The sequence below is a fragment of the Vitis riparia genome, chromosome 8 (genome assembly GCF_004353265.1).
Source record: "Vitis riparia cultivar Riparia Gloire de Montpellier isolate 1030 chromosome 8, EGFV_Vit.rip_1.0, whole genome shotgun sequence".
Taxonomy (NCBI): domain Eukaryota; kingdom Viridiplantae; phylum Streptophyta; class Magnoliopsida; order Vitales; family Vitaceae; genus Vitis; species Vitis riparia.
Window position 1 is genome coordinate 17,717,117 of NC_048438.1, and position 14,217 is coordinate 17,731,333.

At 32.3% G+C, this 14,217-nt stretch overlaps 2 protein-coding genes across 3 annotated transcripts; one reads left to right on the top strand and one right to left on the bottom strand.

Annotated features, from left to right (window-relative positions):
• The first annotated feature begins 6,333 nt into the window (after positions 1-6,333).
• LOC117920069 (purple acid phosphatase 22-like) lies at positions 6,334-8,990 on the top strand. Its single transcript, XM_034837422.1, has 5 exons — positions 6,334-6,490; positions 6,599-6,890; positions 7,183-7,751; positions 8,047-8,135; positions 8,615-8,990. The coding sequence occupies exons 1-5, from the start codon at positions 6,335-6,337 to the stop codon at positions 8,856-8,858; spliced, it is 1,350 nt and encodes a 449-aa protein (XP_034693313.1). The 5' UTR covers position 6,334; the 3' UTR covers positions 8,859-8,990.
• Positions 8,991-9,714: 724 nt separating this feature from the next.
• On the bottom strand, positions 9,715-10,914 carry LOC117919558 (zinc finger A20 and AN1 domain-containing stress-associated protein 4-like). 2 transcript variants are annotated; one of them, XM_034836720.1, is made up of 2 exons: positions 10,777-10,914; positions 9,715-10,486 (listed from the first exon to the last, which is right to left on the bottom strand). In XM_034836720.1, exon 2 carries the CDS (start codon positions 10,396-10,398, stop codon positions 9,913-9,915), a length of 486 nt encoding a protein of 161 aa, XP_034692611.1. In that variant the 5' UTR covers positions 10,399-10,486; positions 10,777-10,914; the 3' UTR covers positions 9,715-9,912. The 2 variants fall into 2 exon arrangements, with proteins under 2 accessions (XP_034692611.1, XP_034692610.1); XM_034836719.1 differs by having other exon boundaries at positions 10,665-10,914.
• Positions 10,915-14,217: the final 3,303 nt, after the last annotated feature.

Consider the following 14,217-nt stretch of genomic DNA (forward strand, 5'->3'; position numbering starts at 1 on the left):
AAATAAGAAATAAAATCGTAATTTTTTTTTTTAAATTGGAGTTGTCACTTATTTTTTTATTTTTTAAAAAGAAAAAGTAAAACACTAAAAAGTAAAAAACAAGTTTATAAAACAAAAACAGATTTGAGAGTCAAGTTATATATTGAAAATTAAATAAGTTTCTACTAAATGAATGAATGGAACTGTAATAATTAATTAATTAATTATGAGAAAAAGAATAATACAAGTACATGAAATAATATAAAAACAAATTACAAGAATAATACAAGTTATTTTATTAAAAAAATTCTACAAACTTAAAAGAAAGATATTTACAAGTTCATAAAAAGGAATTACAACCAAATTTTATTAAAAATATTTTTTTGGATTTTATCTAAAAAAATTCTTTATTATCAATTTATTTAGAGAAAGAATTTTACAAATTTATTCCCAAGGATTACAATTTTATTGAGAAAGAATTTTTGGATTTTATGAAGACGGAGATTAGTTTACCAATTTTTTTTTTTAAAAAAAACTATTTCAATTCAATTTTTATTTAAAAGGTTTTCAATTCATCTAGAAAGAAGATTTTTGTAATTTATTTAAAAATGAATTGATTTTTTTTTCAAATTTTATTTACGAAAATATTTTTAATCCAATTTTATTGAGAAAATGATTTATACAACTGTAATTTATAAAAAAGATTCTCATCATATTCTTATTAAAAAAATATTTAAGACCTCATTTTATAAAAATTAATTTAATTCCATTCTTATTAAGGAAAAATGGTTTTATTTTAAAATATATTTTCTAGCTAATTTTTATTAAAAAAAAATAATTTCCAAATAGTTGTTATTAAAAGTCATTGTTTTGAAATTTTATTAAAAACAATTTTTTACATTCTCGTAAAGATATTTGTCTAAATTTGATATTTTTCTGAATTTTTTATTAAGAAAACTTTCTTATGTTAAAAAGAAAAAAAGAAAACTATTATTTTATTAAAATGTGATTGTTGGACTGTTTTTTTTTTATAATTATTATTAAAACAAAATTTCTAAATTATCAAATATTTAACTATGTATACATCCAATATATATATATATATATATATATATATATAAGGATATGTACTCTTGTCAATAAAAATGAAACTAAATAAAAGTGGAAAAAGAAAATATGTACCCAAACAAACTTACAACAAGTTCAATGATCTCCTTTTGCTTAAAGTCTCATGTCCTATTTAACGTTTTTTTAACTCTCTAACTGATGTTCTTTATTATACCAAAATACTTAAGCCTAATACGTAGTAGTTATGGTCAAGAAAAAAAAAAAAACTATTACAGTTTTTATAGTATTCTGTGTATCGTCCTTAGGGACTGGTTTATAGAATTTGTCAATACAAGGATAAATAAATCACCTTTATTTAAATCTTGAAGTGAAAAGCAATATAAGAATTAACTTTTATGAAATGAAAGTAAGAAAAAAATTAAATTAATAACAAGACGAATATTGATTTTATATTCAATTGATTCAAGTTTGTGGCTTTCCATAATCTTACTTAGGATATAGAAATTAGAGAGAACAATGGTCTTTTAAGTAATATGATCTTAGGGTTTAAGGATCTTTAGCCGCTCATGATCAACTTAATCTCTAAAATTTAATATTGTATCTGAAATCTAATTTTTCCTTTTTAAAATAGACTTTTAAAACCATCATATAAATCAAATGAATTACTATTTTAATATTTGACTTTTAAACTCTTATTCCTTGTAGTTTTGTTATGGGACAGATAACGATAAAAAAAACGATGATAATTAATGATAAAAAATTATAAAGAATCACTAATATTAGGTAATAACTTATTGTATCATTCCCTACACTATTTCACAAGGATAGAGTAAAAACAAAATTGATAAATTATAACTCAAGTAGTAATTAATCTCATTGTTATAACAATTTATTCATTATCTCTTTAAGTTTCATAACCCTTAGGTTTTCATGCTTTAGCCCCAAAGTTGGCTTTTAGCCTTTCATAGGGGTGATGTCACATGCACAATCCATAATAGAATAAAAATTCCTATTTTAAATCAAAAGAAATTAAAAGCAATATATTCAATAAAGAATAAAAGAAACAAATTGAAGTTCTTGTCTTCTTCCCCACAAAAATGTCAAACTCCTCAAAAGATTTCCAAAACCTTAGAACTAAGAGAGTTTATATAGTATCATCAATGACTTAATATGTAATACACTTTCATTGACCACTTATTACACAAAAAAATCATAAACAACTTAAAATTTTTCAAAAAGTACAAGTTCTAAACAAGTACAAGACACTTTGAATTGGATGGAGACATTTGGAACTCATTTCAAAGTGTCTTGAGGCTCAAACGCAATCACCAGTGGCTAAGTTTGAAATTTGGGTGAATTAGAAGTCAATTTCAAACTTATAAGTGGAAGAGGGAAGTCCAATTCAAAATCAAATGGCTCAGTTCGAAATGCACAGTGAATTTCAAACTCAACAACATTCTTCTTTGACCATTTTGCTTCAAACGTGTATAGCTTGCCCAAAATGGACTTTGGAAAGTGCTTTAAATTTCTCCTAAAAGTCAAAGTAGATGTTGGCACTAGGATTTGAGTTCCAAGTTTCCATTCAAACTTGTTGAATTGGCTCATACCTCATTGTCCATGTTTATGTGTCTTATTTCTTATTCCATAATGATCAATCCTCATATCCCAAACTTATGATATCTTCATCTTGCATTTCCTTAAATTCCATGATTCTTGACTCGTTCAATTTCTTATTTTACTCCTTGATATTTCAAAATCTAAAAATGGTTTCATTTTGCGCCCTTTTATTCTCTTAAATCCGAGATGAATCTTCAAAATAAAAGTTAAACTCATAATTTGAAGCCATCATAAATCCTATCCTTTATTATACCCTTATCGACATCTCCTTTCATTGATTCAATAGAAATTGGATTGTGAACAAGAGCTAAAAGACGTTCAAGCTCAAAGCTATAGATCCTGTCATACTATATTCTATTTCTTTTAACTCTAAAGTTACTACCTTTCCTTTCAAGCATACTAAGAAGAAGAATGTAAGGTAGCAATTATGACTTCTTCCTTCTAGGCTTACTTGCCAAGTCCAATAGAATGGATTCTAGACCAGCAAACCATATTTAATTAGGTGTTTCCTCTCCATTCTAGCTTTCTTAATAAGTCAGATCAATGCCTTAAGCTAGGAAAAACTTCTAGCTTCGAATTTAGGTCAAATTGGGTTATTTGAGTGTCATTTTAGTTCACAAATCATATCAAATATGTGTCATTAGAACACATGTTGGCTTTAATCAATCTCATTTTCCTTTATAAAATTTCATTCTCATGTGTCACAAATTCATTCTCAGTTAACAAAATATCAATAATAGTATTGAAATGGACCCATACAAAGCAAAAATGAATCCAAAGTAAATATCCAAAAATGTGTAAAGCCTAAAACAAATATTCAAACCCAAATTCAACAAGCCTGATGATAAAGTAATGAGCTCAAACCCAAATGAATAATCCCAACAAAAATATCAACAATCTAAAATCATAAGGTCCCAAATCAATTAAAATCAAACTCAAAACAAACATCCAAAAACCAACATGCCCAAGGTTAAAAGTCCACAAACAATATCCAAAATCCAAATATCAATAAATTTAAATTAAATAAATCAAAATCAAAATTATAGAACAAGCTTAAGATCAACATCTAATATACAAATTCTAAGTGAAACAAATATCTAAGCTCAATCAAGCAAACTCAACAAAATATGAACAATTAATATAAAAAGAAAAAATAAAATGAATAAATAAATAAGAAAATGAAAAAGTACAACTTACTCATTTCTTGAAGAAACTGTGGACGGGAGGTGGGAAGGAGTGGTAGTGGAGGTAAGGGAAAAAGAAGAATGTAAAAAAAAAATGAAAATGGGTGGGGTGAGAGGAAGTGAGGGAAATATAGAGAAGCGAGAGAGGAGGGAGAGATCAAGGAAGTAAGGGAGAGGGGGGGAGCTGGTGGTGAGGTGTGAGTGGGAGAGAAAAATGGGAGAAAGATAAGAAAGGAAAATGGACTTGAGGCAAATTTTGAGATCTATGAGTGGATAATACCAACCTATAAATACTCCATGATTTTATGATTTCATAATTACAAAAAGTTAATTAAAATCTCTAAACCTTTATCTTATATGGTAATTAGTAATTAAAAAAATTACAATAAAATGAATTGAAAAGAAGGAGGCTGATGATCATATATTTTTTTTCTTTTTAAAATTTCATATGATTAAATTACGGGTATAAAAAGTAATTTTTTAGACAAATATGGATTGAAAATTTGGCCATTAATATACAATTAGAAGATAAAGCGTGTATAATTGTTAATAAATTATTAATTTAATAGTTCGAGTGCATGAGCCATGAATTAAAAGATGGGAAAATATTAAGATATCGTAATAGTATTTATCAAGGTTGAGATTAAGTCCTTGAACGAGTGTGAATAAAATTAGGATATAAATAATAAGAATTAAATATATATATATATGCAAGGAGAGAGAAAAGTAGCAAGTTCCCGCGTGACACATAGCACAAGTTATTGGAGTGACGCAACCAATAATCCAAACCAACAGCCTTAATTTCTAAACCCTTATACTATGTTTGATTTTCGAAAAAATGCGAGGGAAAGAAAATACAAAGAAAGAGTAGAAGGAAAGAAAAAATGAAGGAAAATAAAAGAATAGATTAAAAGTTGATAAATTATTTTTTTTGTTACTTCAAATTCATTTTATTTATTTTAACTCATCAATATAAATATTAAATAATTTTAAAATACATAAGTTTTTAATTAGTTTTAATTATATTTGATTTTCTTTGATATTTTTCATAAGACAACCAAACATGAGAAAATCATTTTCCTTAGCATTTTTTTTCTTTCCTTTGTACTTTTCGGAAACCAAACATAGCCTTAACTGTGGAGGGGAAAAAGGAAAATGAATTAAAAGAAAGATACATCTTAACCTTACAGGGACTGCGTGGTGGACTCATTTCAGGGCATTTATTTGGTGGAAATGAAGAATTAATACAGTGTGCTTTTAACCACATTTTCTTTGGTAAGTGGAATATTGTAATTACAAATAACTTCAATTGTATTGCACCGACTATACACCAACTATTGAAAGAGGGAAAAAAAATTAATTTAGACCCTTAATTTTTCCTCAATCGAATGAGCTTAACTTGTTGAGTTAATTCTCCGATCAATTCAACTCTTTTAAAATAACATCGACTATTTGCACTTATAATTTAAAAAATGTTTGCAATTCAAGGTCTGAACCTTCCAATAACTTGCGTAGTCCTTAAAATCTTTATAAGTCATTTTTTATAGAATTGGACCGAAAGTTTTGGCATAAAATGCATATTATCCATTTAATGATTAAATATCATTTTTAAGTCCGGATAAAGGAAATTAATTTTGAAGCACATCAAAATATTTACACTGAAATGTATCAGTGAAACCCATCTTAAAATGTTTCTTAAAGTTGGTTTGACAGTATTTTTAAAACGCATTTTTAATCTAAAAATTTGTTTTTGAAAAAAAGTTATTATTTAACAAAATTTAAAAAATCACTTATTCTACTAAAAAATCTCTTGTAATGTTTTTTAAAGAAACATTTAATAAATGTTTCTTTTAAAAATATTTTTAGTAAAAATACTTCAAATAAAAACATTATTAAATACGCTCTTAGATATGTTAAGTCTTTGAATCATCATTTTTTTCATATCATTTAAATTTCTCACAAAAACATTTTAACTTTCTTTGGAAATTATCATTCAAACATGAAAACTTCCTTTGATTTAAATTTGTTAGTATACTTAATCTTGTTTTGTAATTTTATAATTATTGCAATATAAATTAAATATATAATAAGGGCAAATTTATTATTCATCACATAAAAAAAAAAAAAAAAAAAAAAAATTCACGAGGTTAACAGGACCTCCACCTCTAGTATCCCAAGGGAAGCGGCACAACAAAATTTGAATAGAAGTTCAAACTCATCCTTTAATTTCATCATTTTCCCCCCCTCCCATATTTCCCCTTATTCTATCTGATCTCATACTTCCCTTGAGCTTTCTGATTCCAAACATACAGACCAGAGAGGATGACTTTTACATGGTCATTGCTGAAAGCATATCCAAAATTATGCCAATGCATCTTCCTTGACGCCATTCCTATCCAATTATTTATGTCTTATATTTATATATATATACATCCACTCCCAGACTCAGGAGTATACCGCATATGCCTTAATTTGCAGACAACAATATGGAGAAAAGTTGGCTAACCGTTTCCTTCCATCTCCTAACCATCTTATCATCAATTCAACTTCCACGGTCACATGCATCTTCTGATTATTCCAGACAGCCACCTCGAAGGCTCATCTTCACTCCGCACCACCGATCGGACTCCGATCCTCAACAGGTTATTAATATCTCTGATATTCTTTCTCCCTCTCCCACATCTCCATAATTATTCTTACATGAACTTCCCTTTTGCCTATTTTTTGGTTTCTTCCTACGGTCATGTTAGGTTCACATTTCGCTAGTGGGGAGGGATCGCATGAAGGTTTCATGGATCACAGACGATAAAAGCGCACGTTCCATAGTAGAGTATGGAAAGATGCCCGGAAAATACGAAGCGTCTGCGACAGGGGAGCATACCTCGTATAATTACTTCTTTTACAGCTCCGGCAAGATTCACCATGTTGAGATCGGACCGTTGGAGGCTGGGACACTGTACTACTACAGATGTGGAGGTTCAGGGCAAGAATTTTACTTCAAAACACCTCCTTCCAGCTTTCCCATTGAATTTGCAGTGGTTGGTGAGTTATGTGTGTGTTGGACATTTACCAAGACAGGGTACCAAATTAATGAGTTTGCCATCAAGAAATAATAGCGCAAACATTGTGTGTGGGTGGGTGTGTTGGTTCATGCTTTAAGCTTACGCAAAACGGCTAAAAAGGGAAGCGATACGTATTTTTTTTCCTTTAAGTATACTTGCGTTCATATGTATATGGCATCTATAACATTAGCTTCATATAAAAATTAGAAAATAATAATAAGAATAAGAATAAGAATAAAGTGTTACTTTCTAATTACTGGGGAGTGTGGCAGGAGATCTAGGGCAAACAGAATGGACAGCATCGACCCTGAACCATGTCAACAGAACAAACTACGACGTGCTTTTATTACCCGGTGATCTCTCTTATGCCGATAGCCATCAGCCCCTTTGGGACTCCTTCGGCCGCCTTGTGGAGCCGTACGCCAGCCACCGCCCCTGGATGGTCACTGAAGGCAACCATGAGATTGAGATCTTCCCCATCATCTACCCCGATGGCTTCAAAGCCTTTAATTCTAGGTGGCCGATGCCTTTCCAAGAGAGTGGCTCCACCTCCAACCTCTACTACTCTTTTGAGGTTGCTGGGTGCCATGTTATCATGTTGGGTTCTTATGCTGAGTTCGATGAGAAATCCGCTCAGTACAAGTGGCTGAAGGGGGATCTGGGTAAGGTTGATAGGAGGAGGACGCCGTGGCTTATTGTGCTCATTCACGCGCCATGGTATAATACTAATCTGGCCCATAAGGGGGAAGGAGAGAGCATGAGGAAAGCCATGGAGAAGCTGTTGTATGAGGCTAGGGTTGATGTGGTTTTTGCTGGCCATGTTCATGCCTACGAACGATTTGTGAGTCATTTATTCAATTTGCTTTCACTTATTTGGTTCCTCCAATTGGTTTATATCATATTTTCATTCATTTATTATTATTTTTTTTAAGTAGCCTAATAACGATTGAAGCATTTATTCACTAAATATGTTAGAAAAGAAATTAAGTTCAAAAAAGAACTAGGAGAAATCACTTAATTCTAATATAATTGTTTTTGCTGGAAAAAGGGGAAAAGCTTATAAGGTATGCCTGTTTTTCCCTCTTAGGAAAAAATAACTTGTTTTACAAACTGCTTTCATTTCTATTTTACTGCAGACAAGGGTTTACAAGAACAAGGCAGATGAATGCGGGCCCATACATGTAACAATTGGGGATGGAGGAAACAGAGAAGGACTTGCTTTAACGTGAGTATTCTTAAATTTGAACTCTTGACTAAATTGGGCCCATCGAACATCTCAGGAAAATGAGTCATTTGTGTATTGATTTTGATAGCCTTGAAATTCACCAGTGTGCTGTGTGCCCACTCACTGGATTAGATCATCCAAATATTAAAATCCAACACGGCGACCCCCATCCCAATTCTAATTTCAAAAAGGAATTGAGTGCCAATCCAATTCGAAACTCAGCTCCAAGGTGGGGTCATTGATAACCATGGAAATTAAAACCGTCCGTTGAATTCTAATTCTAATTATTCTACATCGGTTTCGACGTGAGTGGCGTGTGAATTTTTTATGCCATGTAGACGAGTCCTTCGTCTTACACGTTTTCCATTGGGGAGAATATTATTATATTTAATTAAATACATCTTTACTAGTGATGAAGAGTGTAAGCAGTTTGAAAAGGGTAAAAGCAAAACAACGGTCTTGTCGTGTTGCTGATGTAGGTTTGAGAAGCCGACAAGCGCCTCCCTCTCAGTGTACAGAGAGCCAAGTTTTGGACATGGGCGATTGAGGGTATTAAACCAGACGCATGCATTTTGGTCATGGCACCGTAACAATGACTCCGACTGTATTCTGGCTGACAGCCTGTGGCTACAAAGTTTAAGCGTTTCGAGACAGTGCACGCAGTTTCAGCAGGATCAAGCATCACCACCACTAGTATCTGTTAATCTTAATGACGAACTTTGATTAAACCCATCCTCACCCTCAAACCTCTACTTGGCATGTACCCCTATATTTTACACCACTTGTATCATACTTGTGTAATTGTATGACACAGTCAACTATATGAAGGTTTTTAATTTTTCTTTTTGTTTCAAATCTACTGTTTTGCGAAACTATTATTATGAGCGACATTGTCATGACATGAGATCAATTTCCCTTCTTCCGCGTCTCGCATGCATATCCGGGTTTTTTATCATTTGGAAATTTATTGAATATAAATTTGTATTTTTGACTTGAATAAAGTAAATTTTATTATCATTAAAACTCAATTTTACTCATCTTCCTTTTCATTCAAAATAAAAGGGTTAATTGATTAAATTTTAAAATAAAAAAGATATTTAATTAGATTTTAAATTTATAATACATAAACATTTTTAGTCCCAAACCCGAGGAAGTAAATAAAATCCCTTCAAACTTCCAACACCTCCACATCGTGGAAACCCCGATATCTTCAATCTTAGAAACATTCTGTGGTTCATTCTGAAAGGAAAGTAATTCAATGTAGTTTAATTTTTTAGCTTAAAAGCAAAATTTCCAATGCTTCTGAATCCTCCCATAAGATTATTGGACACGCAATCGTCATTTTCCCCGTTCTTTTTGAAGGAAAAACATTTTATTGCCCTCTAGGCTCTAGATGCCGATTGCTTAGCTCCTTCACAAGTGGCAACCTTCTTGGCCAATGGCAGGAGGGCAACAAACTGCCGTCGTTTTCAGAAAAACAGGAGGCAGTTGAGAAAACTGGGATACGGTGGCCTGCCCCAATTGGCTGAAAAGCGTTGCCTTTTTTTTAACAACTTTCTAGAAACAGTGGCACTGTACCTAGAACAAGTGAACCCAAATTTTCAATACCAACGGAAAGTTTTTTTACAAAGGAAAGACACGTAATGATGACGTAAATAAAAATAAAATTATATAGAAAAAAAGGAAATATATATCACATATTACAGTCGAAAGCTGAAATTGTGGACCGTTTTGATCGCTCATTGATTTTAAAGGTCATCAGATCAAACGGTCCACATCATATCTTGTGCAACTTCTCAGCTTTTACAACAGGATTGGCCTTAGAGATAGCCTCTTTGCCAAGCGTCTTGAAGTCAAAGGTGCACCCGTGCTGTTCCGGGTACCGGTGGACCCCACAGAACGTGATCCCACACCTACACCGGAACCCGGTCAATCCCACCCTTTTCCGACATGTGGAGCACCTGTTCGGCTGTGTCGCCGAAGGTGGCGGTACAGAGGCGGCCACAGCCGCCGGAACAGTGATTTCATTGGCGGCTTCCGGTAAGGTTAAAGCGGGAGGGGAGAGAGGAGCTGTGGAAGAGGAAGCGGCTGAAAGCGATTTCTCCACCGCGGATTTGGCAGAGGAGGCTTGTTCTTCTTTGAGACGGAGGTCTCTGTAACATTTAGAGCAAAGGTTTAGGGTCGCTGGACTACCGAAGAAACCGCAGTTGTTGGCGCAAAGGCGGTGGCCTTCGGGAGCTTCGCATCTGTGTTCTTCCGCCATTTCCAGATCAGATCTGTGTTCTTCTCAAGAATTTATAATTTCGAAAAAGAAGTAGCAGATCTATCCGAGGAACAACAGGATCGTCGATCTGCAAAAAGAAATTCGAAAGGATGAAGAAAAATACAAAATTTTACTGCAAAAAAAGTTCACGTAAATCCCCTGTTTGGTAGCCGAGAAAACAGAGGACAATCGAAACCTCAATCGCAAAGAGCCAAATTTAGAAAAAATCACAACACGAGAGGCATATGGTTTGAACATCCTTATACCTTTCCTCCGTTCACTCGTCAAAATTCGCATCAATGAAACGAAACGGATCGATCCATCAAAGAAAGAAACATAGAAACGAATAAATGGGGAAAAAGGAAAATAAAATTGTACCTGAAGAAAGGGTTAGAAGAATCGCACAGCGAAGAAAAGAAGAACAAGAATCTAACAGGGAAGCATAATCAGAGGAATAATATAGCCATAGAAAGGTAGAGAGAGAAGGGAAGGGAGAGAGAAATTGGGAAGGAAGGAACGAAGAAAATGGGACAAAAATCAAATGATTTTAACAAATAAAATAATATAATAAATAATGGAAGAAAAATATCGAGGGTACAGGCTGGAGGAGCCAAAAAGGACCTGCTCCAAGCCAACGACACCACGGAAATTCATCTGCGACTGCCCCTCCTCAGCCTCCCCTCACCCTCATTCTCTGCCACGTGGATTTTTTCCGCATTGATTTCACACTATATGAGTTTAATGTGGTCCCTCCTATCGTATTAGCCTGTTAGGTGGCTTTTCAAGATTCTGATTCATTCCTCCATCAATTTTTGCGCCTTTCTTAGCTGTATCTTTTTCCTTTCTTTTCCTAGACTAAATTTCCATAGTAAAAAAACCAAAATATAATTTCTTGCTGATTAAGTTTGTTTCATGCCATATGTTCCTCTACCAATGCCGTCAGCACCATTTTCCTTTATTAAAATTAAGGTATATATGGTATATGACAAAATGTCAGCCACCAAACTATTCTACATTTGCATAATTGGAATTTTTTAAATTTTTTACCCCGTCTAAATTCAATGAAGCCAACTTTACATCTCATGCAATTCAAAAGTTCAAAAGTGGCCCACTTTACGTTTCATACTATTCCTTAACTATGTTGAGAATTTTGTAGTTGGGTGATGTGAAAGATTTTTTTCTCCCTCAATAATTGATCTAAAGAGACATAATATGATTCAACCTAGAAAAAAAATATTATAAAAATTGGATGACCTTTAAACGGACGTTCCAATGTTAATGATTAATCTTATTTTTCTAAAATGGAATAATCATATATTTAAATTCTCGTTGGGCTGCAAGGTTTCCTTAAAAGGACAAATAACAAGGACTAGTCATAGGTAGAAAAAATGAAAAAGGTGAAGCAGATTGCCCACCATTAATGTGCAGGAAGAAACCTATAATATTAAAAGCACTTAATTTTCATGAGAGTCTCAAATACGTATCATTTAAAATTAGCTTGTGGCCTTGATTTAATTAAGAATAATGTATTGCATTGGGAGTTTCACACATTGGACTACACTACATTAGAATTTTGAGATGGGCCGGCAGATATCGGGCTGGCCCAATCAAATGACACGAATTGAAATGTTATCTATATATTAAATAATTAAACCAAAAGGTCATTTCACTTGTGGGCCTGACGAAAAGAAAACCCAAATGGGGATAATCGTGTCACTCAAGCTATGGGTCTCCAATAGTTTATTGTTTTTACTGAATAGATTAATTTTTGTGCCTTTTACTTTTGGGGCTCTTGATTCTCTCTAAAGGGTGGTAGTGCCCACTGCCCACGCGACTTCAGCTAAGGGGTCAAACAAAAAACGTGGGTGTTGTCTTGCTTACCTCACCCATCAATTCAGCTCACCAATCATTATTGTTTTCTCTTCTTTTTTTTAATTGCACTTTTACATTTGTAAATAAATATTATTGGAATAATGACGCGTCTAGTCCGTGTCGCTCAGTTGTAAGTGATAACGTGCCACGCGGGCTCAGTTGTAGCATGCCACGCGGATTGAGCTAGTGCCCACAAGGGGCACACGTCCCCTATAAATTAAAAAGTCATTAAACAGTATGAGGTTATGATCTCATAGAGTAACATTACCCATCTAAATTCCGCTGTGTATTTTTTTACTCTCCCTAAACTTGAAGAGTTGCTCATTCACTCATTCTCATAGAGGATCACTTCACTCTTTTTACTTCTTAGCTACCTTTGTTCTTCCTTTAAAATTTGACTACTTATCATCACATGTGGATGCCTCGTCCGGTGTTTCTATTTCAGAGATACTAGGATGTATAGTTTGTTTATCTAATTAAAAAAAAAACTCAATTAAAATGTTTTTTTATCTAATATAGTCAATCGAGTGGAATAAAGTTAAACTCAAACCCCATTCCTAATTTTTTAAAAATTCTTAAATTTGTCTTGAATATTATATTTGTTGAAGTTGAATTTGAGTGATCATATTGACACAACCTAATCCAATAAATAAGAAATGGGAGAAAATCATAAATAACTTGAATTTTCCCTATTTTGTCAAAGCTTTTATGTGGTGAAAAAAAATCATTTTTACATTTGTAGTTCTATTCACAACTTAAGACAAAAAAAATTAGTTAATGAAACAACCGATCAAGATTTTTAAGCATCTCATAAGATAATTCGAAAACATTATTTTCTATCAATATTTATATCAAATGTGTCTTATTTAAGGTAAGACATGACCAATATAAAAAAACACTCATCTTGTTATCATCCCTAGTTAAGATTTCTAATTCTTTCACTAAAGCTATGTTTGGTTCTCAAAAAATTTGATGAAAAATGCAAAGAAAAGAAAATAGAGAGGAAAAGTAAAAGAAAAGAAAAAGTGAAGAAAAATAAAAAATAGAATTATTTTTATTTACTACTTTAAACTCGTTTTATTTATTTTAATTTATCAATAATAAATATTGAATAATTTTAAAATGCATAAATTTTTAACTAATTTTAATTATAATTATTTTTTTTCTGAAATATTTTATAAAACAACAAAATATAAGAAAATCATTTTCCTTAACATTTTTTTTCTTTCCTTTATACTTTCTGAACCAAACATAACCTAAGGTTTTTAGTCTATAAGAATATATGCATGCTTCACCTCTATTCCTCTTAGCTAAGAGCACCAATGAATGAAAAGGACCCCATCTCCTATAGTCATCGATTTTGGGAGGTGGAGGCTGATACATGCGTCACAAGCTATAATGCCTACCTTGAACATCTTCAAATGCCGATTTTTCTCTTGACTTTATAGACTAGCTACTATATCAATATCTCAATAATCTTAGGTTTGATAAGAATATGGTTTAACATCAAGGCTGTGACACCCTTGAAAATCTTAGTATGATGTTTTTGACCATAAGGAGGTTGAAGTAGATTTAACTATCAAGATCTCACCCCAACATATAAAAGCTAAAAAGGAAAAAGGTGATATTACAAAAGTGACAGACACCCAACTTGTTAGAACAATGTGATTGCCTTAGAGGGTATCATTAGGTTGGGGCCTCTTTCACACGTGTTCACATTCATGAATCAATGCACGTTGGTTCCTCATTTTCAATGATTATTATGTAGATTACATTTCCTAAATGCCTATAGATGGGACGTAAGCATATTTAAAACCAACACATACTGTACTATTAAGTATTAAGTTATTTATTTGTTATACCTTTTTGTTTAAATGATAAAATGAGTTATTTTAATAATTAAACCATTTTTAGAATTGTCTTTTTTTTAACTTACTACTATTTTTT